Source organism: Brassica napus, chromosome A3 (genome assembly GCF_020379485.1).
Source record: "Brassica napus cultivar Da-Ae chromosome A3, Da-Ae, whole genome shotgun sequence".
NCBI classification, from domain to species: domain Eukaryota; kingdom Viridiplantae; phylum Streptophyta; class Magnoliopsida; order Brassicales; family Brassicaceae; genus Brassica; species Brassica napus.
Window position 1 is genome coordinate 11,601,014 of NC_063436.1, and position 26,301 is coordinate 11,627,314.

Here is a 26,301-nt window from a genome sequence, read left to right on the forward strand (position 1 = left end):
TTTTACTTTTATTGAATTCTACACTTAAGATACTAATGCAACCATTCTATTTTACGCTTGCTTTACGCAAGTTTGGTAGGCACTTACAGGGGCGAAGGCAGGTTAGACAGATGTGGGGGCAAGTGCACCCATAATAATTTCGTTATTTACAATTTTTCATTAAAGTTTTGGTGTGTTAGATGGAAAAAGTCAAGTTGTGCACCCCTAATTCAAATTCAATGCTTACTAATTAATATCTCAGTTATATATTTTAGCATTAGTGCACCCATTATAATTATTCTAGCTTCGCCCCTGGGCACTTATGAAAGAGTGCTAAACGATCAGTATACTGTGAATTGGGAAAGACTCATGAGGCTTACTACAGAGACTTCAAGTTGGAATAAGATTAAGATGTTCATCACGAGATATATGTTTCAGTCAAGTATACACATGATTTGGAAAGAACGTAATAGAAGGAGGCATGGTAAATCTTATGTCCCTGCAACTCTTCTAGTAAAGAGGTTGGATAAGAATATGAGAAACAAATTCAGAGTGATTCAAAGGAAGGGAGATAAGGAGTATGAAAGAGGAATGTCTATTTGGTTTGACACTAGATAGTTCTTTTTCTTGAGTTTTTTGAGAAGTTTTAGATAAGTTTTCGATCCTTTTTACAAATCTCAAACTATGCTGCACTAGTTGTAAAAATGTCTTTTTTCTTTTGAATTCAATTTAACATTCAATTCAAAAAAAACATTATATTTTTTCACAATGTAACAATTGGTTGAGAAGTTGGTTTTTAGAGTCTTAGTTTTGATGACTTCTCTATATAAGTTAGCATGGTGTGGGTTCGGACCTTACGGTATTGGGTCCTCCAGTGATATGTAGTACTATGTAGTATGTGGTCTTTCTCATTTAGTCCTAATTATATAACTACGAACGGAAGTGCCAACACAATACAAAACGGCAAAACAAATGACATGTGGGGAACATGTAGTTAGATGAGCAGTAAATAGGAAACATATGTTGATGGTTGTCGTCATGTTTTCGTATTTATGTCATATATACGGAAACTCGTCAAATTTAATTCTTCTCCAGTGATCCCATAAAGATTAATGGTAGTTCAGTATATATATATAATTGTACTGGCAAAGTATATGGCCGACGCTACATCAGCTTCATTAGGCTGTCTGCATGTATATATTAACCCATTTAACTCGATCGTCAAGCTTTATTAGGACCAAACACAGGCGCACAGCAACTACATTTTATAACTTTGTTTTAATTTAAGTTCTGATTTTAGTGACCTTCTTCTTTACGTATAATATAGATCAAAGCTAACTTATAGTTCTACGTGAGAATATCTATAAGAATAAATAAAATGGAAAAGTTTTGGTTTAGGTTTTGTTTGTTTGTGATCGAGGAGTTTAATAGCTTAACTGCTTAAGAGTTCTGATGTGTGCTAAGAAAAACAGATGTAAGGAAATTTTTTGAGTGCATATATATATTGCCATATCCTTTGTTCTCCTAATTTTGGGGTGTGAATTGTATGTCACTTCTAGAGTAAATAACGAAGAGAAAATATCAGTTACTATTATTTACTAAGTTACTAATTTACTATTATTTACTCTGAAATCTTACCAATCAGCTAAAAACATTTTTGCTAGTGTAAGGTTACACGTGTTTTGTAGTTCAAGAAAAGAGTCAAAGACCATCAGGTCAACAGGCGAAGATCCGGATATTTATTTAAATATTCAAAATACGCGATTACTATGGTTAGGCTTGGGCATTCGGGATCCCAATCGGGTTTCGATTTTATTCAATCGGGTTTTGGTTTTTCGGGTTTATCAAAATCAGCCACATTCGGATTATATGAAAGTTCGGTTCGGGACCGGTTCGGATTCTATCGGGTTCGGGTCGGAGTTAGTAAATCTTCAAAGAACTGGCACAACCCAATATACTTTCGGGTTCGGGTCCCAATCGGTTTTTCGGTTTAAAAATACCTGATTTTTACCTATTTTATAACCAAAACATGAGTAAAATCGGTTCTTCAGTTTTAAAATATCTGATTTGTACCTATTTTGTAACCAAAACTTAAGTACAATCGATTCAAAAATAAGAAACATCAACCATGATCATTCAAAATCAAACGAAAAGTAAAAATATTTACTGATAAAAAGAAAACCAAATAAATAAAAGCATAAAATGAAAACCAAGTTCTCATGAAATAAGAAATATTGTTTAACGAAAACAAAATCTAAATCTAAATACTTCAAGATTCAACGGCCATCTTCAACCATCAACCTTCATGTAATAGAACCACCAACATTTATGTAATAGAACCACCAACCTTCGTGTAATAGATAAGTATTTTAGATGTTCAATATTTCTTAGTGTATGTTGGATACATATTAGGAATTGAAATCATATTTGGTACAAGATCTTTTTGAGGTTTAGAATGTTTCGGGTTCTATCGGATATCCATTTAGATTCGGGTTCGGTTCGGATAATACCCATAACCCGAAATACCACAAAACAAGATCCATTCGGTATTTACGTCGGGTTCGGATCGGTTCGGATTCATTTTTATCGGATCGGATTCGGTTCGGGTTATCGGGTTCGGTTTATTTGCCCAGCCCTAACTATGGTGATCTACGTATTCACGTGACCATTTAATAACCTTCCTTTTGTTTGTTAAATGGGAGTATGGGACCATCATCTAATAGTATTTTTTTTTTTCATTTAGCATTTGATTAACAAACTAATCAGATTTTGAAGAAGAAAACGTTACGTCAATGATCCTAAAATTAGCGTCTATATTAAGATCTAGAACCACGACGATCCTGCACGGACCGATCACGAGTCTCTTGACGGTAAATACGCCACGACTTCAGTCTCCTTCTAAACCAACGTGGCCGTATATGCACCATACACGTGTCATCTCATTTCCACTCGAACGCGCGAGCTCTTTAATCATCTTTTTAATTAAGTCTTCATCTTCTGCTATAAATACTGAAGCAGTCACTTTTACTTAATGCATGTAGTCTAGTCACTCAGTAACTTCACTTTCTTGTCCTCTCACTTGAGCGCTCTCTTTCTCCATTGCTCGAGTCTTGTGGTCAGTGAGAAAAATCATAAATACATAAAACCGCCGGAGAAAAATGGGAAGAGCGCCGTGTTGCGAGAAGGTCGGGATAAAGAGAGGGCGGTGGACGGCGGAGGAAGACCAGATTCTCTCTAGCTACATTCAGTCCAACGGTGAAGGCTCTTGGAGATCTCTCCCCAAAAATGCCGGTAACAGTTACACCCTTTTCAAAGGATAGCTTACAAATACAACAATACCATGTAATATGAACTTTCAACCCATGACACTGTGTGAGAGCCAGAAGTAAAGTAATCCTGGCTCTTGCAGTAATTTTCATGAAATGTATATTTTAAAGTTAGTTTTGATTTATTATATATTGAAAAGTTTCTTTTTTTTTTGCTAAAAATATATTGAAAAGTTACTAAGGTTAGAAGTTAATCTCAAGCCTGATATCGTCTCATTTCTTTTCAGTTTTTTTTTTGCTTATAATTTGTCATTGTCACAACCATGGTGGGTTGTGAGTGTACGTATATAAAGTGCTGCCAAGTGTATGTTTCGTAGATTGGTTTATAGACATATAGTTATATATTATATTATAGTTATACGGACTTTTTAGTGTTTATAAGGAAATACAAAGGGATGAGTATTTATACATTTTGTCCGTTGTATTTCATTTCAAGAATAAAATCAAAATGATATGACTAACTTTATTTGATTTCCAGCTGATCCGCTTTGAATACAAGACTAGTAATCAATGCAGTAGTTGAGATATTTTGTAGTTGTGTACGCATATGATAATGCGAATACAGTGATCAGAATTCTAAAAATCTCGTGAGCAGTCATATATCAAACCCATAAAAATACATTTGTAATAATTATTACGAAACAATCAATGTTTAATAAAAAAAATAACACACATATTTTCGAAGTTTAGTTATACTTATAAATCTGACCTGTATTATTACTGTGTTATTTATATGGATTTTTTTATTTTTGTAAAAAGGATTAAAAAGATGTGGAAAAAGCTGTAGATTGAGATGGATAAATTATCTTAGATCAGATCTCAAGCGCGGGAACATAACTCTAGAAGAAGAAGAACTCGTTGTTAAATTGCATTCCACATTGGGAAACAGGTACAATTCTTATTTAGCTATTTCCAAAAATTTCCAATTTACTTTTGGATTAATAATGATTGAAATCGATCGGTCAAATAAGCAAGGCTTAGTGTTAAACTAACTCTCTTAGTTTAAAGATCTTTATGTGAACAATTTACAGTAGATAATAAAAGTTAGGGTGATAAAATAAACTATTCAATGTTGTTGAACCATCTTTTTAATTGTCCATTGTGGGTCTCCCTCTTGAAGCTTGTATAAACCCTTGGTTGATTTCTTGTCAGACTATTTTCTGAACTCCTATTCTCTTTTAGCTGAGGCAAACAACATGTACTCTCTAATAAATGTACACTTCACTTTATCACATACGCCCTAACTGGAACGTATACATATCCATGTGATATTCTAAATATTACAAAAGGTTTTACTCTCAAGGTTCTAAAAATGCATATATATATATATATATATGTATTTTTAGAATCTTGAAAGTATAACCCCCTAGTTAGCATATTCAAAATCTCCTAAAATATGTGAATAACTTTTTCAAAAAAAAAAAAATTTAGTTGTTCAGGAAAAAAACTTCTTCAAAAAATATCTGAATAACTTGAGTCACTGTCACCGTTATTGTTGACATTGCTCGAGTGATATTCTCGTATATTACTCCCTCCGTTTTTTATTATAAATCGTTTTGAAGCTATGCACATAGATTAAGAAAATCATTAATTTCTTATATTTTCGAAACAAAAACATCATTAATTATTTACCTAACCACAATTTAACCAATAGAAAAATAGAAGATATATTATCATTGGTCAGACAACATTAATTACTAATAAATGTTACATAAAAAACCGAAAACGACATATAATTTGGAACAAAAAAGTTTCCCTAAAACGACTTATATTAATCAATAATTAATTATATTTCTAGAAACATGGTTAGGTCAGCAGTCATATCGATGTAGCAAAATTGTATTTTGAAACTGTTCTGGCCACACTGTTATATTGATTTCCAATCGGCCACGAAGTTCTCTTATTCCACGGATACTAGATTTTAAGTTTTTAAGGCTGTTCAAAGCTGTTTTAATAAAGGGTTAGTAATAATTAGTTGTTTTTGATTGAATATTAATTAATGTAGGTGGTCACTAATTGCTAGTCATCTACCAGGGAGAACAGACAACGAAATCAAAAACTATTGGAACTCTCATCTCCGCCGTAAACTCCACAACTTCATCATCAGGAAGCCATCCATCTCTCACAACGTCCCTGATGTAGTCATAAACGCTCCTCCAAGGTCACCGCGTCCGCCTACAAAACGCAGACCAGGGAGAACCAGCAGATCCACCATGAAACCTAAAACACACCACCCAAATATTCGAAAGATGAAGAAAACGTCTGAACCGCCGGAACCAGAAGCCAGCGCAGCGGTTAAAGCAGGAGAAGAAACATTAATGATGGAGTTAAACGGAGCCGAGGCTGAGCTAGGACCATGCAACTACTATGTAACCTGTCACGAAGGAGGAGCTTGTCGCAATAATAATAATAATAACAGCATTGATGGCGATAAAGGAGTTTCATCCTTTGATGAAGACATCATTGATCTTTTGTTGGACGAATCAGCTCCAAGCCACGTGTTGACATCGTGTGGTGGTAATGCAGAGTTGAATCATCTAGGAGACTCTGAAGAAGCCAAAAGGTCTTCGGAGATTTTAAACCAAGAGAGTATCGACTGTCTTCAGTCTTGTCCGTCGATGGAGTCGTTTCTCAACTATGAGCATCAAGTCAACAATAATGCGTTCACGGATGAGTTTATTGATTGGGACTGTGTTTGGCAACAAGGGGATGACAATAACATTTTCGATGAGAAAGAGGGTTCTGATTCAATGGTGTCGTGGCTTTTGGACGGTGAAGATGAGGCCACGATCGGGAAAAGTAATTGCGAGAACTCTGGAGAACCACTGGATCATGACGAGGAAAATGCGTTGGTCGCATGGCTTCTCTCTTGAATATATTTATTTATCTGTTAAGTTTGTAGTCCTTTTTTTTTGAGCACCGTATTGTATGTGATGTCTTATCATCGACTTATTAAGGTATACTTTGTATGGTTTGTTTTGAAAGTTTATGTCTTGCCTTTTTCATGTTATTTAATAAAGAGGTACAAAATGTAGGTCTATCCATTTATGTGGCATATGTATTACAACCTACTCCAAATACGGGAAATTCAGAAAGGAAACTTTATAAAGCTTGTGTCGAAATCATACAATATCAAATAACTTTAAACTATCGGAAAGCATTTTTCAAACATATTAGTTACATCACATCTTTTTTTTTTGGTGTAAGTTACATCACATCTTGGCGGCCAAATAATTACGCACCAAAAAAGAAGAAGACAAAACCAATAATATTTTGAGGCATAAAGCTGCATTACATCTGCGAATCATCACGTGCCATTCAAGTGATTACTGGCAATGGGAAAGTGACGAGATCGCATCTGAATAAAGGTGGCGTTCTTTGTTCAAAAAAAAAAAAAAAGGTGGCGTTCTAACCCATCTTTTTTTTTTTTTTTTCTGAGAGAAGGTTTGGGGTGTTCTAACTTCTCCGTACAAAACCACGGACAAATAAATATTTTCGACAGAAAGCCCATTGAAGCCCAAACAAATCAGATTGTATGAAAGACTTGTTCGCTTGTCTTGTCCGAGAAAGACGTGGACCATTGATAATCTGACAAGTAACCCAGCCACGCAGTACGAATTCCCGATCACCGTTGGTGATTAAATCAACGATCCACATCATGCCATGTCACTATTTTCTGTATCTTCCTTCTTCTCTAATTATTTTAGTAACAGAGAGAGAGAGAGAGATCAAAGCTAACTCCAAAGCAGAAAGAAGAATGGCGAAATCTCAGATCTGGTTTGGTTTAGCCTCCTTAGTGGCGTTGCTTGTGGTGTCAGCCGTAGCAGACGATGTGGTTGTTTTGACGGATGATAGCTTCGAGAAGGAGGTTGGTAAAGATAGAGGAGCGCTTGTCGAGTTTTACGCCCCCTGGTATGGTCATGGACCTATCCTTTCTATATATATTTTGATTGATGAATCTGAATGAGTATGTGGACTTTTATGGTTTTAGTGAGCAAGTAGAGTTACTGATGTGAATTTCTCATCTTTTTATGATATAAGCTTTTGGATCTCTTTTATTCTAAAATGGTGTGTGTGATTACATCACAGGTGTGGACACTGCAAGAAACTTGCCCCAGAGTATGAAAAGCTTGGTGCAAGCTTCAAGAAAGCTAAGTCAATTTTGATTGCAAAGGTTGGTCACTTGTCTCGTTCCTCTTTTTTTTTTTGGTATGGTGGATTCTTTACTTGAACTTGTGTGTTGTGTTGCAGGTCGATTGTGATGAGCATAAGAGCGTCTGCACTAAATATGGTGTTAGTGGTTATCCCACCATTCAGTGGTTTCCTAAAGGCTCTCTTGAACCCCAAAAGTATGCTCTCTTATTTTTTCTCTCCCAAGCTAATCTATTATTGGATTTAGTAAAAGATGGTGAATGATTGTTTTCTTATATAACAGGTATGAAGGTGCACGCAATGCTGAAGCATTGGCTGAATACGTCAACAAGGAAGGAGGTACTCTCCTTGGTGATAGCTTAACTAAGCTAGCCCAAACTTACTTTTGTTTTCTGAGAAAATTTGTTTAGGCATGGTTTATGAGTTAGACTAAGTTGGTGAAATGTTCAATCTTTTGTTCCTGGTGAATTTTATTATGTATGCAAGTGTGATATTGCCGGAAATTCATTGATTGGCACCACTTCTCCCTACATTTTTTATATTCAGTCTGTTGTCAAATTCTTGTCTTTAAAATTCTTCAATTAAATTTTTGTTGTTGTGTACTTACCTATTGTTGAACAAATATGCTTTCAGGTACCAACGTTAAGTTAGCTGCAGCTCCACAAAACGTTGTTGTGTTAACACCTGATAATTTCGATGAGATTGTACTGGATCAGAACAAAGATGTCCTCGTCGAGTTTTATGCCCCATGGTACTACACTATCTCTTTCTTCACTGCCCTTGGTTTTTGTTTTCTAATTCTGATTTTTAAATTTTCCAGGTGCGGCCACTGCAAGTCCCTCGCTCCTGTAAGCTCTTTTGAACTATGTGTCTACTTTTGAAACAACAATAGTTCACTTTCACTTTGTTATTAATGTTGTGATTTCTTTATTTTAATTCGTCAGGTATATGAAAAGGTAGCCACGGTGTTTAAGCAGGAAGAAGGTGTTGTAATAGCCAACTTGGATGCTGATGCACACAAAAGCCTTGGCGAGAAGTAAGTTTGAGTTATCGATAGTACTGTATAAAAGTCATATATATTTCAATAGAAGGTTGAAAACAAGTACCTTTTTTTGGTTCATTAACTAGGTATGGAGTAAGTGGATTCCCAACACTAAAGTTCTTTCCAAAAGACAACAAAGCTGGTCAAGATTATGAGGGTGGAAGAGACTTAGATGACTTTGTAGGCTTCATTAATGAGAAAGTTGGGACCAGCAGAGACAGTCAAGGGCAGCTTACTTCAAAGGTTAACCCAAAAATAAAACATGTCTCATTGTATTGCAATTTTATATCTAAAGTTTGATACCTTTTGATGATTTATCTCTGTTTTTTTATAGGCTGGTATAGTTGAAAGCTTAGATGCGTTGGTAAAGGAGCTAGTTGCGGCCAGTGAAGATGAGAAGAAAACAATCTTGTCTCGCATCGAAGAGGAAGCTAGTAACCTTAAGGGCTCCACAACAAGGTATGTACTAGTATTAGCGTTTTATCATTGCATCGAACAAGAGTTCCTTTGAGCTTTCATGATGAATGTCGCTCTATAAATAGATACGGGAAGCTTTACTCGAAACTGGCAAAGAGCTACATAGAAAAAGGTTCAGCCTATGCTACAAAAGAAGTGGAGCGGCTTGGACGCGTCCTTGGCAAGGTCTAAAATCATTTCTTCTTTTCTCTCTGTATATAACATTAGCTTATTGCTTTTCAATCCGGAAATAATAAAAACTAGTTTTTTTTTGTATTGACATTTTGTCTGGTTTACTTGGGTGCAGTCGATAAGCCCGGTGAAAGCTGATGAGTTAACTCTCAAGAAAAATATACTGAGCACGTTCGTTGCTTCTTCTTAGAAGCCAAAGCCCTGAGAGAGTAGAGGAGTCGATAGACTCTATATAAACTGATACAATTTGTAGAGTCTGTGTTTTGGAGACTTTTCTATGTCTGTTGTTATTTCTGTTTTAGTTCTATACATTATGGATTTAGTTTTGTATGGATTCTGTTTGAGCTACCAAAGAAAGAAATAAGAATATCTCAACTATAGATAAATATCAGAGAACCTGCGTTGCTCAGTGGATTCCTCTTGATTGAGAAAGTCTGTAGGCATTGGACATAATGGGCAAGAATACAGTCCTTAGAGCTTTAAGTAATCAAAGAGTGATTTGATACGTAAAAAGGCTGCTGCAATTTGAAGGCCTGCTTGGTTACATCAGGGGCTCAATAAAGAGGCGATGCTTTGTAAATAAAGGTTCTAGATTGCTTGAGGATAAGAGATTCTAGAAGGGGAATAATGAATAGCGACTGGGTGATAAGTCACAGGCAGTGGCACATGCAATGTTGGACATGGTGATAGTGTGGAGACGTTGCAGCGTAGTCTTTGGGATCGCCTAGTATGAAGGGTGTCATTTGTATGGTCAATCATGTTCATGGAGTTTAATATAATATACATATCATTATGGATTGCTACTACTCACTTGAAAAACATCTTAAACTTTTTATTTTGTGCATTAACAAAAAATTATATCAAAAACTTAAAATAATAACCAAATTATTGTCCTTTTATTTTTAAATTTTATTTCCAAATATATTAATCATTTAATTTGTTAAAAATTAAAAAAAACTATTAAGTTTAAGATATATTTTTAAATACAAAAAATTTGAGCAATGAATAATTTGATTTTTTCTTTCAAAATCTAAATATCGAAATTGACCCGAAATAACTGAATCTAAACTAAAAATATCCAATCCGAAGTATAAATATCCGAACGAATTTTATACCTCTATACCGAAACACCCGAATGTCCGAAATACTCGATCCGAACGCCCACCGTGTACGTCATAGTGCTGCGTTCGATATTCTTCATATTAATGCCCAATGATACAGTGTTCAATCTTTCTGTAATAGCAAATATGGAGTACAACATTCCCCGTAACTTTTTTTTTTAGCCCCGTAACTTTCTTTCATAAATTTTGATCTTTTTTGTCCAAATTTTTTTTTTGATCTTATTAAAATAAAATTATATAACGGAAAAATAAAGAAGCCCTATCGATTGTACTGTATATAAAGCAAAACCCTAGAAACACTCATTTTTCGACTTGAGCGCCGTCCGTTTGCAGAAACCACCCATTTGGACGACGATGGTAGAACTCTCTCTTCACTCTTTTCCTTTTAGTTTGTGTATCTCCTTGGTAGGATCAACGAACTAGAGTTTTATTCATCTGGCATGACCTAGCTAGTGTTTCACATATGTCTGTTGCATTTCTTATTAGGTTTTAAGGATTGTTAGATTTGGTATAAAGAGAGCTAAGCTAATGAATGAATTTACCAATATGTCTCTCGTGTTACTTGAACTTCATTTTCTTGTTAGGCCCCGAAGAGAGGTGTCAAGGTCGCTGCCAAGAAGAAGACGGATAAAGTAACAAACCCTCTCTTTGAGAGAAGGCCTAAGCAGTTTGGTATAGGCGGAGCTCTTCCTCCCAAGAAGGATCTCACTCGCTACATCAAATGGCCCAAGTCCATCCGTCTTCAAAGGCAGAAGCGCATCCTTAAGCAGAGGTTGAAGGTCCCACCTGCCCTTAACCAGTTCACCAAGACCCTCGACAAGAATCTTGCAACCAGCCTGTTCAAGATCCTTCTCAAGTACAGGCCAGAGGACAAAGCCGCCAAGAAAGAGCGACTTGTCAAGAAGGCTCAAGCTGAAGCTGAGGGAAAGCCTTCTGAATCGAAGAAGCCTATTGTTGTCAAATACGGCCTTAACCATGTCACCTACCTCATCGAGCAGAACAAGGCACAGCTTGTTGTCATTGCTCATGATGTTGACCCCATCGAGTTGGTCGTCTGGTTGCCTGCTCTCTGCAGGAAGATGGAAGTCCCTTACTGCATTGTCAAAGGCAAATCTCGTCTTGGAGCTGTACGTGTTATCTCCCTCCTAGGCTCTACGTTTCATTCGCGTCTTGGTTAAGCTGATCTCTGCTGTCTCTTTACTTTCAGGTTGTTCACCAAAAGACTGCTGCTTGCCTGTGTTTGACCACTGTCAAGAACGAGGACAAGCTTGAGTTTAGCAAAGTCCTTGAAGCCATCAAGGTAAAAAAGCTTCTTTAGACAAAACAATTGCAGAATCCAAAAGAATATTATGATGTTGAAACTTGGTTGTTATGTTGGTGTGTAGGCAAACTTCAACGACAAGTACGAAGAGTACAGGAAGAAGTGGGGAGGAGGGATAATGGGATCCAAATCACAGGCCAAGACAAAGGCCAAGGAAAGAGTTCTTGCAAAGGAGGCTGCCCAGAGGAATAACTAATTAAGGAATCTATCTTTTTTGAGTGTTTAGATTGTCTCTCTTTTCTTTTTAGTTGGAACTATCGTTCGTTATGGATATGTTTTGTACCCGTCTTCAGACAGTTTTCAAGCTTTATTATCATTTTTGGTGTCGGGAACTTCAACTTGTCCGAAAGCAAAACTAGAATCAGAGATAATTAACACAAAAATAGTCTTTTGAAAAAATATTGCTGTAATATAGGATACTTAGAGCATGAGTATTGGTGAACCCCTCTTTGGGGTTCACCAACATTTTTTATTATTTTTTCGTGGACCCACGAACAGTTATCAATTCGGATATGCTGTTTTCTGCATTAGTGAACCCGAAGAAAGAGTTCGTAGGAATAAAATAATAATATTAATTTTTTTTTAAAAAAATGTAAAATATTCAGAAAAGATGAATAAAATATTAAAATATATTATTAAAATTATGAAAACATTTTATTCAATACATTAAAAGTACATTACATAAATTGAGAAATTTTTCTAACATACATAACTTGTTTATTTATCTTCATCACCAAACATTTGCCAAATATTTTCCACTAAATCAGCTTTCAAACGATGATGCTTGTCGCCATCTCAAACTTCTCTCCGCATGGCTAACATATCAGGGGTGACATTAACACTATCTCTGCTTCTCGCCTGCGAACTTCTGCTAGACTGTCCTGTCTCAAACTCAGATGTATCAATTAGAGCGTATCTGTCTCGTTCATCCTCTACTATCATATTGTGCAATATGACACAAGCTATCATTATTTTTCCTATCCTTTCCTTGTCCCATTGTAGAGCTGGGTTCCTAACAATTGCAAACCTCGATTGCAATACTCCAAAAGCCCGTTCGACATCTTTTCTGGCGGATTCTTGCATTTCTGCAAATTTCTGTGCTTTACGACCTTGAGGAAGTGGGATGGATTGGATAAATATTGCCCATGGAGGATAAATGCCGTCGGTAAGATAGTAGGCCATACGATAAGTGTGGTTGTTGACCTTGAACTTCACTTTAGGGGCTCGACCATGTAAGATGTCATCAAAAATTGGAGACCGATCAAGAACATTGATATCGTTTAGGGTACCTGGTAAGCCGAAAAAAGCGTGCCAAATCCAAAGATCTTGTGATGCCACGGCTTCTAACACAATTGTCGGCTTTCCCGAACCACGTGTGAACTGACCTTTCCAAGTTGTTGGGCAGTTTTTCCACTCCCAGTGCATACAGTCGATGGAGCCTATTATCCCCGGAAATCCCCGTACCTCTCCAATATCGAGTAATCGCTGAAGATCCTCGGCTGTAGGTGTTCGTAGATACTCATCCCCAAACAATTGTATTTTATGCATCAGTGAATTTTGCCAAACATAAACGTTATGTACTGTCAGCCATCCGGAGATATTCGTCATACGTATCTCCTGACTGACCATATGCGAGCATACGTATCGCTGCCGTACACTTTTGAAGTGGAGATAGCCCGTTCCTTCCGGTAGCATCTCTTCTTTGCTGAAAGTACGGAACTTCAGTACTTAGACGGTCGACAATGCGAAGGAACAATGGCTTGTTCATTCGAAACCGCCGCCTAAACATATCTTGTGTGTACGTTGGATTATTACTGAAATAGTCGTTGCATAGTCGAATGTGTCCTAGTTCTCGATCTCTTTCAATATAAGCTCGCCTCTTTGGTTTGTTGGTTTGACCATCAATTATTGTATTGATGAAATTATCAACTACTTCATCGACCAATTCATCAAAAACTTCATCCGCTTCATCACTTGATGAGGAAGACATTGTTGATGATATTTATTGTAATATTTTTCCTACAAAAGGCAATAGGGAGGAATTTTTTAATAAACTTTTGTTTTGGGTTTTAACCTTAGTTTTTTGTTTAATATTATTTTGGTTTTAACCTTAGTAAAGTTTTCCATTAAAATTATAAATCAGTATATTTCTCTATTTCTCTTCAATTTTATTTTGGGTTTTAACCTTAGTTTTTTTTTTAAATTATTTTGGTTTTAACCTTAGTAAAGTTTTTCATTAAAATTATAAATCAGTATATTTCTCTATTTCTCTTCAATTTTATTTCGGTTTTAACCTTAGTTTTTTTATTATTATTTTGGTCTTAAACTTAGTAAATATTTTCATGAAAATTATAAATCTGTTTATTTCTCTTGAATCTTTTTTTTTTGGGTTTTAGCTTTAGTAAATTATAAACCTTTTTTTGGTTTTAAATCTGATAATATAGAATATAGAATTTCATTATTTAAGGATGTGTTCATTACTTAGAATTTTGGGTTTTCAACTTACCTCTGTTGAATGGTAGAGATGATCCGTGGGGTTGAGGAGTAGTAGAGTTGATTCCTTGTGTTGATTGGTGATTCTTGTTTGATTGTTGTTGTGATTCTCGTGGTGTTGATTGGTGATTCTCGTAGTGGTGTTGGTAGGTGAGATTACGAGATTGTGAGATAGTTTAGATAAAAGTATGGCTGATGGTAAGATAGTTTTGATAAAATGCATGAATGAGATAAATAGAATGAAACACATAGTCATTTATATAGAAAAACATTGAAGCAAGTAGCATGTGGGTACATACACCCGTGAGTACAAAAGCAAAGCTGTGGGGACATACCCTTAATTTGATACATAAAACGAGTGTAGAAAGTTGAAAAACACTACACTCTCCCGTGATTCCATCTTACATAACCTACCACTACAACCACCTACTACTACATTACCACCCGTGACTTGATTTGATACATAAAGAAACAGAGACCTGCAACCATCCACGCATCCTCCTCCTTGAACCCGTGACCTACAAAGCACAACAGTTACAATATCAATATACATCAAGGAAAAGATTTAAACGCAAACATCATACACTGCATTTCCTAGCAACCTACTATAAATTTCAAAAAAAAAATAACCACTCACCAACTTAAAGCAATTCAGATATGAGTTTGTTTTTTAGAGCAAGCTCTTGATCTGTAAGTGTATCATCGTTTTTTCCTAGCAACCTATCAAGTATTTTCTGTTTGGATAACATACTCTTGGCTGCTAGAATGGTTTCGATCTGATCAAACGCTGCTTCATTGCCATGCTTCTTGCGTTTTGCTGCTTTGCTAGCCTTGACTCCGGGAGGTCTAACATCTTCCTCGCGACCCAACTCATCCGCAGTTTCCTTCCTTTTCTCCTTTGCACCATTTGATGTCAGACTGTGTGATCTCCATTTTTGATCAAACCGAAGCTCCCTCCAACAATGTTCAAGAATGAACTTGGATTTGTAGTCATTAAAGAAGATGTCATGAGCCACCTTCATGACATCATTCTCATTATGTCCACTCGCCTGCTCCTTCAGAGCAGGTTCATGACATCCCACGAACTTACACACCTGCTCATTAATCCTTCCCCACCTCTGCTTACATTGACTCCACTCCCTAGGAATAGAGCCAACGAGCAGAGGGCTAGCATTCAGGTACTCCTCTATTCTCTTCCAAAATGCTCCTAGCTTCTGCTCATTACTGGTTATTGGATCCTTGCTGGTGTTCAACCAAGCACTGATCAACACCAAATCTTCTTTGGTTGTCCACTTCCTCCTTTCCGGAGGTTTAGGAACCTCAGAAGATCCTATTTCTATTGGCTGAGTGGTCTGGGAAGTAAGCATGTTAACAAAGCCGGGAGAGTTTAGGGGAAAATGATCCATTTTGGTTGAGTATTGAAGTTTTTAAGTTTTCGTTTCTGTTTTAAGATGTCGATTAGCTAGGTTTTTAAACTACTTTTGGGTTTGAAAGTACAAGGAAGTAAACACCTTCTAACCACTAAAAATTGATGACACTTAACTTAACTACACAACTACTTCACACAGACCATTCAATAAACATCAAATCAAGTTTTCAAATTAATTATTTCAAGTTTAAATTTAGTTCTGGTTCAGTTGAAGTTTAAATCCAAGTTCACACAGACCATTCAAAAATTGATTACACTTAACTTAACTACACAACTACTTCAGTTCTGGTTCAGTTCAAGTTTAAATTCTACTACTACTCTAACCTACTCTAGTTCAAGTTCAAATTCATTAGGCAACAACTCTATGGATAGTGTGGTTACCTTTGTGTTTTCAGTCGAAGCAGCATTTCTCCAAGTGATCCACCTGCACGGTCAGGTTATAAACCTTCCCAGTGAGCCTATCAACCTCCACAGTGAGGGCTTTCACCTCTGCCTGTACAAGGAAATGACAATGAGATGGTGTTAGCCACAGTATAAAATATAAGAAAAAAATTACAAAACAAAATTCAAAAGTGGGAAGTCAGATTACCTCCAGACTCTTAATCTTATTATTCACTTCCGGCAGCCACTTGATCACCGCCTCCACCTCCTCTACACGACTTGTGAGCCGTTCGATATGCTCCTGCACACCAATGACCCAAGGCTGACGATAATGAAAACCATCAGCCTTGGTAACAACACATAAACTATATCAGATTGTTAATTAACAGACAAAAACAGAAGACATAATTTAAAAGACAAGAACCCGTTTTTTACCTCGTAGTTTATGCAGGTGAAGAAACGCTTGCCGGAGAGAGTGTCGTATTCCTCCTTCCCACGAACCTCGTGAATTATACTCCCACCACAAGGACACCTCGTCGGAATCCCGTGTTCTGAATCACACACGTATGAAAGCATATCGATGTGCTCATTTCTTCTCTTTGTGTCTCTTATCTCTGCTTCGGGATCCATCTGTATCAGGAAAACAAATAATTAGAACAGAAGCAACCGAGAAACAAAAAAAAAAAAATTTGAAAGACTAACTAAAAACCCCCAAATCCAATTCAAATCCACGATGAACAAACCCTAAAAGGAAACCGTATGTCGATTTTAACCAAGAAATCGAAACCCCCTTTTCGATTTACAACCCTAAGACGAAACCCCCAAATCGACATCCTTAACCTAGAAACCTCTCGAGATCAAATCAAAGCTATCTCGTCCCGGAGTGATTGAGACTCACCTGAGAGCGTTTACGAGTGACTCCGACGACGAATTGATCGAGAAAATCTCCGGCTCTGGACTCCGACACGAAATCGCCTCAGAGACGGAGAAACCCTAGATTTCGAAGAGAGAAGAGAAAATGGGATCTTTCACGCGATACCTTTTTTTCTCACTCAACACGCGAGATCGCGTAGCCATTCCCTCTGCGCCGCGTGGCATGACCCCGTATCATACGGGCTCACTTGGAAGACCCGGTTCACGGGTTGAAACTCATTTATTCATTTCTTTTAATCGAAAATACCTATGATACCGAGCCCATGACTCTCTCATAAACCCCCGATGCGGGTGGTCTTAAATGCTTGAAGATTTAAAAAAGTTTCTTTTTGCAGCTTTACTATGAAAGAATCATCGAAGCTAATTAATATCCCATAACATTTGGGTAGTAAGTTAATTAACACATTACAAGAGGGACATAAGCTGAATTGAAAGGTAAATGGTATTGGACTCCTGGGCTTTGAGAAAGAGGTAAACAGTTTGGGCCTGGCTTTGTAATTTTCAATCTTTTTAAAAATTTACCGAGAATCCCCAAGGTCTGAAGTATTTCGGAAATTGATACTTTTGATTTTATATTTCATCAGAAACAGGCGTTGGACATTGCGATTGATAGATAGATTCAAGGAGACTGACTAGATTTGGAGGGAATCTGTAACTTTGTAAGTAAGGAGGAGAGATGGAAGTGAGTACCAAAGACGCAGAGCTTGAGCTCTACACTATCCCTGCTCATTCCAGTACGTCTCCTTCCTCTTATCTCTCCCAATTTCTTCTAGGGTTTGGTCGAAATTGATTTTGGGGGTTTGTGATAGGTTGGTTCGTATGGGAGGATATACACGAAATCGAACGACGCGAGTTTGCCGAGTTCTTCAGTGAGAGCTCTATCACTCGAACCCCCAAGGTCTACAAGGAGTACCGAGATTTCATCATCAACAAGTACAGGGAAGACTCTTCTAAGAGGCTCACCTTCACCAGCATCCGCAAGTATCTCGTCGGCGATGTCAATCTGCTCCGGAAAGTGTTTCTCTTTCTCGAAAACTGGGGTTTGATCAATTACCTCAAGAGAAGTGATGATGGTTCCATGGAGGAGAGTGAAGCTAAGGTCGAACAAGGGACTCCCGCTGGGATTCGTGTTACTGCTACTCCACTTTCCATGAGGTCTGTCACCGTACCTCCCCTTGTTGAGGAGAGAGCTGAGCCTGCCTTCAAGTTCTCCCCACTCACCTCTTATTCTGATGTTTTCACTGGTTCCAAGAAGCCGTTGGTCTGTGGGCATTGTGGAGGAGAAAGTAGCTGTGATTCTGCTTTCTATCAACATACCAAGGTAGACCTTTTTGTCTGTTTATGGTTACCATGTTGTTATTCTTGTCTGTTTTATTAACATACGATGTTGTGGCAGAGTATTGTCTCTTTATGCGACAAGTGTTTCAAGAATGGAGACTACGGGGAGAACAATTCCCCAGATGATTTCAAGCTGATTGCTGCAGCTTCCTGGACCGAGGAAGAGACCCTCCTCTTGCTAGAGTCTGTACTCAAACATGGAGACGATTGGGATCTCATTGCACAAAGTGTTTCTACAAAGTCTAGACTTGATTGCATTTCCAAGCTCATTGAGCTCCCTTTCGGAGAGTTTCTTATGGGATCTTCCTCTGGAAGACTTAGATCCTCTATCCCCACTTCCGAGGATGAAAACCTTTCGTCTCCATCCAATCTTGTAGACCAGATGAAAGCTGACGGTCAAGAACAAAAGGAAACAGAGACGAGGGAAGAAAAGGAAGAAGATCATGTCGTCGATGAAGATGAACCTCCAGCGAAAAGGAAACGTGTTGCAATGCTATCAGATGGTGGTGATAGTTCACTTATGAAACAGGTTAATAAACACTGTCCTTTGTGTTTCATCATTTATCTTTCCCTAATAATATGCGTGTAATACATAGATTACTCAACTGTAGCATATTGTGCAACAGGTCGCAGCAATGGCATGCAAAGTTGGTCCATCTGTGGCAACCGCTGCTGCAAAAGCTGCAATCGCTGCTCTTTGTGATGAAGCCTCTTGTCCTAAAGATACTTTCGAAACAACTTGTGATTTCACAGATTTTGCAGTTGACAGGTTCGATTCTCCAACCCCTTCAATTTGCTCTTGAATTCGCTTCTCATGTCGTTTTCAAGTCTCTAATCTAAAAACAATTCTCAGAGCTGATGGAGACAAAGGTACATCAGATATGGAGGAACAGCAAGAAGACAAAGGTAACTCTTTTATAATGATCCAATTAGTATTCCTTGGTTCAGAATGAAATGCTCAAGACTTTTTAGATTTATATTTCTGATTTAACTATGCAGAGGGACCTCAGGATCTACCTGTAGCTTTAAGGATGAGAGCGTCAGTGGCAACAGCTCTTGGAGCTGCGGCGGCTCACGCAAAAATACTGGCTGATCAAGAAGAAAGAGAGATGGAACAGTTAGCTGCGATTATAATAGACCAACAGGTTGGTTGGTTGGTTCGAATATTAATAAGATGGGAACATTTGGGGTCTCCTTCCACTCTCTATGTTTGTTGTTTTAAGTCTTGACCCGTCGTTGTATTCATTTAAATCCAGCTGAAGAAGATGAAGAGCAAGTTGAAGTTTCTGGACCACTTGGAATTGATAATGGATGCGGAAGAACAAGTGATGGAGGGCGTAAAGGAAACAATTCTCCAAGAGAGGATTAGCGTTTTGCAATTCGCGTTTGGTAGCGGTATAACAAAACGCTGGGATCATACGTACGTGAAATAGGTGATCCTTTGTTGGTCCGTAGGAGGATGATGTTTGGGATTAGAAATGGATGTGTTTTTGTAAGACTTTTGTCCTTTGGATGGGTTTCTCTTGTTATTATTAAATGTAGAAGCAAGGAGGGTTTATTTGACTTTATGAGGTAGGTTGTTGCATTTACATACATCTTTTGTAGAATGGTCTGACCAATGAATGGATGGATGAGTCTCTTCTAAATTCATACGCACATTGTGACGTCCATATGTCTTTTTTAGAAAAATCATTTTCTGTGTTCCAATTGTTTTCTATAAATTAAGTCTGTAAGTTGGTTACAACGTCCTCCTCTAAAACTTTATTCATCAGCTGCCTTGTTGTCTGTGTGAGAGAGAGAGAGAGAGAGAGAAACAAAAAAGAAACTCGAGAGAGGTCTCACTGCGCTAAGGTTATCATCAAGCGGAAAGACATTCATCACCTCCGGTTATAACACATGAAGTCTGAATACCAATACCACGAGGTTCTCTCATTTTTCTTCATGCTTGAGATCCAAGCAAGTATTTGAAAATGAGTGTGATAAAGAGTTTCCAATCATGTTTCTTGAAACAGGATTACATAAGAAACTCGAGAGGTGTTGAGTTGTTTATTTGTAGATGGATTCCATCATCTTCTCCCAAAGCTCTTGTTTTCCTCTGCCATGGTAAATTTATTTATAACTCTCTCTTTTTTTCTGGCGAGTTATTCAAGAGTTTAATTAACCAATAAAAATTCATTTGCAGGTTACGGAATGGAGTGTAGCGACTCCATGAGAGGTGTTCAATCTTAATCTTCTTCATCCATGCATTATTAGATTACATTCTCTCGAACAAAATATTCATTTCTTTTTTTTCCCGTTAACAAATATTGCTACAGAGCACTGACTTAACTTGGTGGTGGGTTTGGACATTTAATTACTTAGTTTTTCCATCCATGCATGGCACTCTATTTTGTGTGCTACGTGTTGAGTTATGCATTTTTAAAATATATTTGAAGAAAACAAGGGGGATGAGCATTTTAATCATAGTAAGATTTTGAGATATTTAGCTAATCTAAGCTTATCATGCTATGACATTTTAGTTTTTATCTTCTGTGTGGTCCCATAGAACCATTGAAAGGATATGATGGTGTGATAAATGTTATTTCTTAAATGATAAGTAAAGTTATGGACATTGTTAGGATTTAGGAACGGTGGGTCAACAAGTCTTGTGTGGTTTGGTTTTAGTTGGCGAACGACCGCTAGACCATGCATGTTATTTAATTGCATTTAATTTTGTTACCTTACCTCTGACAGAGAGCAACCGATCTTCTAATTAATAAATTAATGAATTACCATTCTCAATAATCGCATTTTATTTTCAAGTCTTCGACATATTTGTATATGTTACATTAACTGTAAACATCTTCGCTATTAGGTAGTAGGTGTTTCTATGGCTTGGTGGTTGAGAAAATTGATTCTATTAGGTAGGTGTTTGAAACTAAACCTGATATTGATTTGACACAACAACATTGTGTTCGGTTTTAGAATGCGGAATCAGACTGGCTTCAGCCGGATACGCGGTTTTTGGAATGGACTATGAAGGTCATGGTCGGTCCATGGGATCTCGTTGCTATATCAAGAAGTTTAGTAACATTGTAAATGATTGCTACAACTATTACACCTCTATTTGTGGTATGACATTTACAATACAACACCTTTGTTCATCACTTCTTCTTTGGATTTTGTCTCATCCCTAAACCCATGTTTCTTAATTTTTTCCAGCGCAAGAGGAGTACATGGAGAAGGGCAGATTCTTGTATGGAGAATCCATGGGAGGTGCAGTCACTTTATTGCTTCACAAGAAAGATCCTTCCTTTTGGAATGGTGCCATTCTTGTTGCTCCAATGTGTAAGATATCTGAGAAGGTGAAGCCACATCCGGTGGTGATCAATCTGTTAACTAGAGTCGAAGAGATGATACCTAAATGGAAAATAGTTCCAACAAAAGACGTCATTAACGCTGCTTTCAAGGACCTTGCCAAGCGAGAAGAGGTATCTCAATATATTTGTAGTCCCATGGAATATAGAAAATCTCTCAACATGTAAAAATTGTCTATAGACAGATGTGGTTTTGGTGGTAAATGCAGGTGAGGAACAACAAGCTGATTTATCAAGACAAGCCTAGACTCAAGACCGCACTTGAAATGCTTAGGACAAGCATGAACCTCGAAGACAGTCTCCACGAGGTTGATTTACTTTTGATTCCTTTCACCCCTAACAAAAATTACTTGACCAAGAAGACACGTCAATGCAGAGTCTTTGATCACCTGATTTTTTTTTTTTTTTTGGCAGATAACAATGCCCTTCTTTGTATTACACGGAGAAGCAGACATAGTGACGGATCCAGAGATAAGCAAAGCTTTGTACGAGAAAGCTAGCTCAAGGGACAAGACTCTCAAGTTGTATCCTGGGATGTGGCACGCTCTGACGTCTGGTGAGCCTGACTATAACGTGGATCTTGTTTTTGCTGACATCATCAGTTGGCTTGACCATCGAACAGCTGACCCAGCCTCTCTAACTGTCACTCCTATACGAGCTAATACCACTGCTAGTGTCGAGAGGGTTTTTGTTGACGGCGTTAGTAGCGGTCAAAGGAGACCTAGACGCGCCTACTTCAGTCTCCTTTGTGGTTTGAACGGTGGCCGTTTGGTGCCTCGATCTGCTATGTAAAACGTAATAGTTTTTTTTTCTCAAACATTGTTTCTCAGTGAAATTACCTGGAAAAGTGTGAGTTACTCTATGATTGTTTCGTATGTGGATTATTAAAGGTTGGTCTCATTTATGGTTAGAAAAATCTAAATATGGCCAAGGGACGTATGATCTATATTCTCTTTTAAGCTAAGTGTGATTGAGATGTTATTGTAGCTCAGCTTTTTGTTTGTTCTTCTATACAAGAACTCTTAATAAACTTAAATATATAATAAAAAAAAAAACAATCTAACAGATGTGGACAGATCAACACCTTCCCCTTACTCTTTTTGAGACTTAGGAGGCTAGTTAGTTCTGAAAATGATAAAAATACTCGTAGGTATCTTCTGAGTTTTGACATTTAGGTGTCACTTTCGTTAATATTTGACTTAAGTTGACAAAAATCAGCAACTCATTTGCGGGTTCAGTTAACGGGCATGCGCATGTCCAAAGAAAGCACCAAACACCAAACTACGGTAAAAAAAAGATTTCAAAATCGGTGTGAGGTCCCATCACCAACTACATTGACAGACAAGGAGAAAAATAACAAAAAGGAATGTGAAAAAAATGAAAAGAAACAAGGATGTTCCGTCCCTATGATTCCTGCTGCTGCTGCGATGGTCATGGAGTTATGGGTTGTTTATATATGAGCTTACAGCGGAGACATAGATTTTATTCTGTTGACGAAGAAGAAGTGGTCTCCTCCTGCTTCTGGTCGCCAAAGACACGCTGACGGAAATCTTTGACCATAAGTGGGAGTCCTTGGCGGAGAGCCACCTTTGGTTCCCAACCTAGAAGCTCTTTGGCCTTTGTTATGTCTGGTTTCCTCTTGTGTGGGTCGTCCTCTGTGTTTGGTCTAAACTCTATCTTTGCGTTCGGGTCTATCGTCTCTTGCACCACCTGCCATTCACTCATGTTAGGGTCAGATTCAAAAACGTACGTTTTGAGAGAAAAATCGTAACAGGAGGAGACCAAAGTAGACTAGAGAGAGAGGGAGAGACCTTAGCGAGCTCGAGCATGGTGAATTCACCAGGGTTACCAAGGTTAAATGGCCCAACGTGTTCTCCTTCCATCAACCTCATCAGACCCTCCACCTTTATCACATTCAATTTTATCAACACTCATAAACAACAATCCAACGTAATGGAGAGACAACAACAAAAAAAAGAGGAAGATAAATGTATTTTTTCAACTCAAGAAAACAAGGACATGGTACACAGATCTGATCCTAGAGAGTTGTTTTGCGCTATAAAATAGAGATTCCGCATCAAACTTAATGTTGAAACCTCAACTAACAATTCTCAACCACCTATTGTACGCTAGTGAGACCATCATATCATATCCTTTGAATATGTAACAATTGTATTACCAGGCCAAAATTCGAATACAGTAATAAAACTCCATGAAAGTTACAATAGATTTATAAAAAGAATGATAGTCTTGGTAATTAGAAGCAGTAGGGCCACACTGAATGGAGTAATAATAGTTTAGGAGGAAAAAGAGGGGGATTACCAGATCAGAGACAAACTGGAAACTCCTAGTCTGCTTGCCATCGCCATAAACAGTCAATGGCTCTTTTCTTAATGCCTGCCACCAATCATATTATAACCATTCCATTACTTAAATCATCCCATATTCATTAATCCTAAAAAAGAAAGCCTGTTACCTGGGCAACGAAGTTGCTAACAACACGACCGTCATCAATACACATCCTTGGCCCATAAGTATTGAAGATCCGAGCTATCCTAACCTGTGTTCCTCCTCTTCAGTCAATTTTTCTGTATCTCCTAAATAATTAATGAATCAAAAACACACAGACCTCAACATTAGCTCCTCTGTGGTAGTCCATGGCCAACGTCTCCGCCGTACGCTTCCCTTCGTCGTAACAACTCCGAACACCTGTGCCATTCACAAACCTCAACTACACTAACTCCGCATGAATCATCAATACGAAGTAGAAAGAAGGGAAGGAAAGTAATTTTACCGATGGGATTAACGTTGCCCCAGTAAGTCTCAACCTGAGGGTGCTGCAGAGGATCTCCGTACACCTCACTCGTACTCGTCAGCAGGAACCTCGCTCCCACCCTCTTCGCCAGCCCCAACATGTTCAACGTCCCCACCACATTCGTCTTGATCGTCTTCACGGGGTTGAACTTGTAGTGCACGGGAGAAGCAGGGCAAGCGAGATGGTAGATCTGGTCAACCTCAAGAAGAATCGGCTCGACGACGTCGTGCCTGATGAGCTCGAAGTTAGGGTTCCCGAAATGGTGCATCACGTTCTCTTTACTCCCCGTGAAGAAGTTATCGACGACGATCACATTGTCTCCTCTCGCCATCAGTCTGTCCACCAGGTGTGACCCCACGAAACCGGCCCCACCGGTCACCACCACCCGAAGACCTTTGCGTTTCAGACCCAGAGGGATCTTTCCTCCCACCGATCCCATCCCACCGCCGGTTATGTACTCGATGCTGGATTTCCTCTGAACCGACAACGAGGATCCGGAAATCGGATCCGAGTAGTTGGGGATCGGTTGGTTGGAGGACGGAGAGAGAATCGTGAAGGCTAATGTGGCGATCGCGATGCCGACGAGAACGAAGAGGAGTCTCTGTTCCCGTAGCATGTAACTGATGACAGGACGAATCGATACGAACCACGGCTTGATCGGCTTCCGATTGAGAGCTTGCGCTTCTGGTTGCTCCACCTCCATCTCGTGTCGCCGGTACGTCAGCTCCGACGCCATCTTCTTCTTCTTCTTGTTTAATTGAAATCTGGATCGAAATAATTAAGGAGAGAATTAATCGGAGTGTGTTTGAATCCCGAGTCGACCTTTAGGACGGGAGTGAAATGCGAATTGACTTTTCTCTTTCCTTTTTTTTCTTTTTGAAGTAGAAGACGCGTTACAGTTTAAGCCTCCTTCTTCACTTTTATTACAATATTACCCCCTGCAATTAGTTTTACATCTTTTTCTCAGTTTGGCGTTTTTTTTTTTGGCATCTATTCATTAATATACCAATTACAGTTTCTTTAATTTGTCTTTATAAAATTATAAGTAATTGGTTTGGAATTATTTAATGAATTTACAGTTCATGTATTTATTACTTATTAGTCGCCTTTTCCCCATTTCCGATTTATAAAAAAATTAAATAACTAATGATATTTAGGCATAAATTATACTACTGACTTTGATATTCATTGTTATTAACAAATCCAAGATTTATCTATTCTATTAAAACTAAAATACCTTTTAAAAATAACCATTTCATTCATCATAATAATTACAACTTATGACACTGATACAAAATTAATAAATATTAATTATGCAAATAATTTATTTTGTTAGATTATTCTCTTACCAAACTAACCATTATTCTCTAACCAAATTTATAATAAAATTAATTTTTTTATTTAAAATGTAACACACAAACTATAAATGTTTTTTAAAAACATATAACTTTTCTCAAATATATCTTAAAATTTGATGATTAATATTATTCACACATATATATTTGAATTATAAAAATACAACATATCATTTACAACATATTATAATTCAGTTTAATATATTCCTCAAAAATAAATAAGAAGTCAAATTTATTTGGCATATTAAAAAAAAAACTTAAAGACAAATCTATCTATTTTATTAAACCATAAGTACATTTTATTTGACATAAAATATTTATTTTGAAAAGATAGATTTATTAATATGCATAAACATACAAATCGATGTTTTAATTTAAAAATAAAAATACTTCAAAAATGGTTAATGTAGTTAAAATTATTAATTAACGAATATGTTATATAACATATCATTTTGATTGGTTTAATATGAGAAACTAACAACTTACAAACAATTAAAGATCCTCTATTATCTATAATGAATGTTATATATTTCAAATTGAAAACATCTTATACAAACGCATGCAACTATTACATTCCTATCTTGGGAAGAATTTCACATGTATATTCTATTA

The 26,301-nt window shown here is 37.4% G+C and overlaps 7 protein-coding genes and 1 long non-coding RNA gene across 9 annotated transcripts; 5 read left to right on the forward strand and 3 right to left on the reverse strand.

Moving 5' to 3' along the window:
* The first annotated feature begins 2,976 nt into the window (after nt 1-2,976).
* On the forward strand, nt 2,977-6,345 carry LOC106438330 (transcription factor MYB12-like). Of its 2 annotated transcripts, none has more exons than XM_022709903.2 (3): nt 2,977-3,270; nt 4,122-4,194; nt 5,311-6,345. In XM_022709903.2, the coding sequence occupies exons 1-3, from the start codon at nt 3,138-3,140 to the stop codon at nt 6,176-6,178; spliced, it is 1,074 nt and encodes a 357-aa protein (XP_022565624.2). In that variant the 5' UTR covers nt 2,977-3,137; the 3' UTR covers nt 6,179-6,345.
* Nucleotides 6,346-6,746: 401 nt separating this feature from the next.
* On the forward strand, nt 6,747-9,525 carry LOC106438331 (protein disulfide-isomerase like 2-1). The gene is made up of 11 exons (XM_048775876.1): nt 6,747-7,217; nt 7,395-7,479; nt 7,557-7,654; nt 7,741-7,796; nt 8,091-8,208; nt 8,278-8,305; nt 8,402-8,493; nt 8,586-8,742; nt 8,834-8,958; nt 9,042-9,141; nt 9,263-9,525. Exons 1-11 carry the CDS (start codon nt 6,964-6,966, stop codon nt 9,335-9,337), a joined length of 1,188 nt encoding a protein of 395 aa, XP_048631833.1. The 5' UTR covers nt 6,747-6,963; the 3' UTR covers nt 9,338-9,525.
* An 856-nt stretch (nt 9,526-10,381) lies between these two features.
* LOC125606884 (60S ribosomal protein L7a-1) lies at nt 10,382-11,905 on the forward strand. The gene is made up of 4 exons (XM_048775877.1): nt 10,382-10,625; nt 10,853-11,395; nt 11,476-11,568; nt 11,654-11,905. The coding sequence occupies exons 1-4, from the start codon at nt 10,623-10,625 to the stop codon at nt 11,783-11,785; spliced, it is 771 nt and encodes a 256-aa protein (XP_048631834.1). The 5' UTR covers nt 10,382-10,622; the 3' UTR covers nt 11,786-11,905.
* Nucleotides 11,906-12,384: 479 nt separating this feature from the next.
* On the reverse strand, nt 12,385-13,579 carry LOC125607148 (putative nuclease HARBI1). Its single transcript, XM_048776975.1, has 2 exons — nt 13,171-13,579; nt 12,385-13,088 (listed from the first exon to the last, which is right to left on the reverse strand). Exons 1-2 carry the CDS (start codon nt 13,577-13,579, stop codon nt 12,385-12,387), a joined length of 1,113 nt encoding a protein of 370 aa, XP_048632932.1.
* A 317-nt stretch (nt 13,580-13,896) lies between these two features.
* LOC125606885 lies at nt 13,897-16,367 on the reverse strand. The gene is made up of 2 exons (XR_007338142.1): nt 15,893-16,367; nt 13,897-14,600 (listed from the first exon to the last, which is right to left on the reverse strand). It is a non-coding gene; the product is annotated as an uncharacterized LOC125606885 (long non-coding RNA).
* Nucleotides 16,368-17,360: 993 nt separating this feature from the next.
* Nucleotides 17,361-19,813, forward strand: LOC106438333 (SWI/SNF complex subunit SWI3A). The gene is made up of 7 exons (XM_048775879.1): nt 17,361-17,559; nt 17,635-18,146; nt 18,222-18,692; nt 18,790-18,932; nt 19,017-19,069; nt 19,163-19,308; nt 19,420-19,813. The coding sequence occupies exons 1-7, from the start codon at nt 17,502-17,504 to the stop codon at nt 19,594-19,596; spliced, it is 1,560 nt and encodes a 519-aa protein (XP_048631836.1). The 5' UTR covers nt 17,361-17,501; the 3' UTR covers nt 19,597-19,813.
* Nucleotides 19,814-19,882: 69 nt separating this feature from the next.
* Nucleotides 19,883-22,419, forward strand: LOC106438336 (caffeoylshikimate esterase). Its single transcript, XM_013879453.3, has 7 exons — nt 19,883-20,086; nt 20,176-20,266; nt 20,346-20,378; nt 21,128-21,274; nt 21,365-21,633; nt 21,729-21,827; nt 21,934-22,419. The coding sequence occupies exons 1-7, from the start codon at nt 20,060-20,062 to the stop codon at nt 22,309-22,311; spliced, it is 1,044 nt and encodes a 347-aa protein (XP_013734907.2). The 5' UTR covers nt 19,883-20,059; the 3' UTR covers nt 22,312-22,419.
* A 382-nt stretch (nt 22,420-22,801) lies between these two features.
* LOC106438334 (UDP-glucuronic acid decarboxylase 4) lies at nt 22,802-25,227 on the reverse strand. Its single transcript, XM_048775880.1, has 6 exons — nt 24,314-25,227; nt 24,149-24,228; nt 23,996-24,079; nt 23,842-23,916; nt 23,331-23,423; nt 22,802-23,229 (listed from the first exon to the last, which is right to left on the reverse strand). Exons 1-6 carry the CDS (start codon nt 25,068-25,070, stop codon nt 23,002-23,004), a joined length of 1,317 nt encoding a protein of 438 aa, XP_048631837.1. The 5' UTR covers nt 25,071-25,227; the 3' UTR covers nt 22,802-23,001.
* Nucleotides 25,228-26,301: the final 1,074 nt, after the last annotated feature.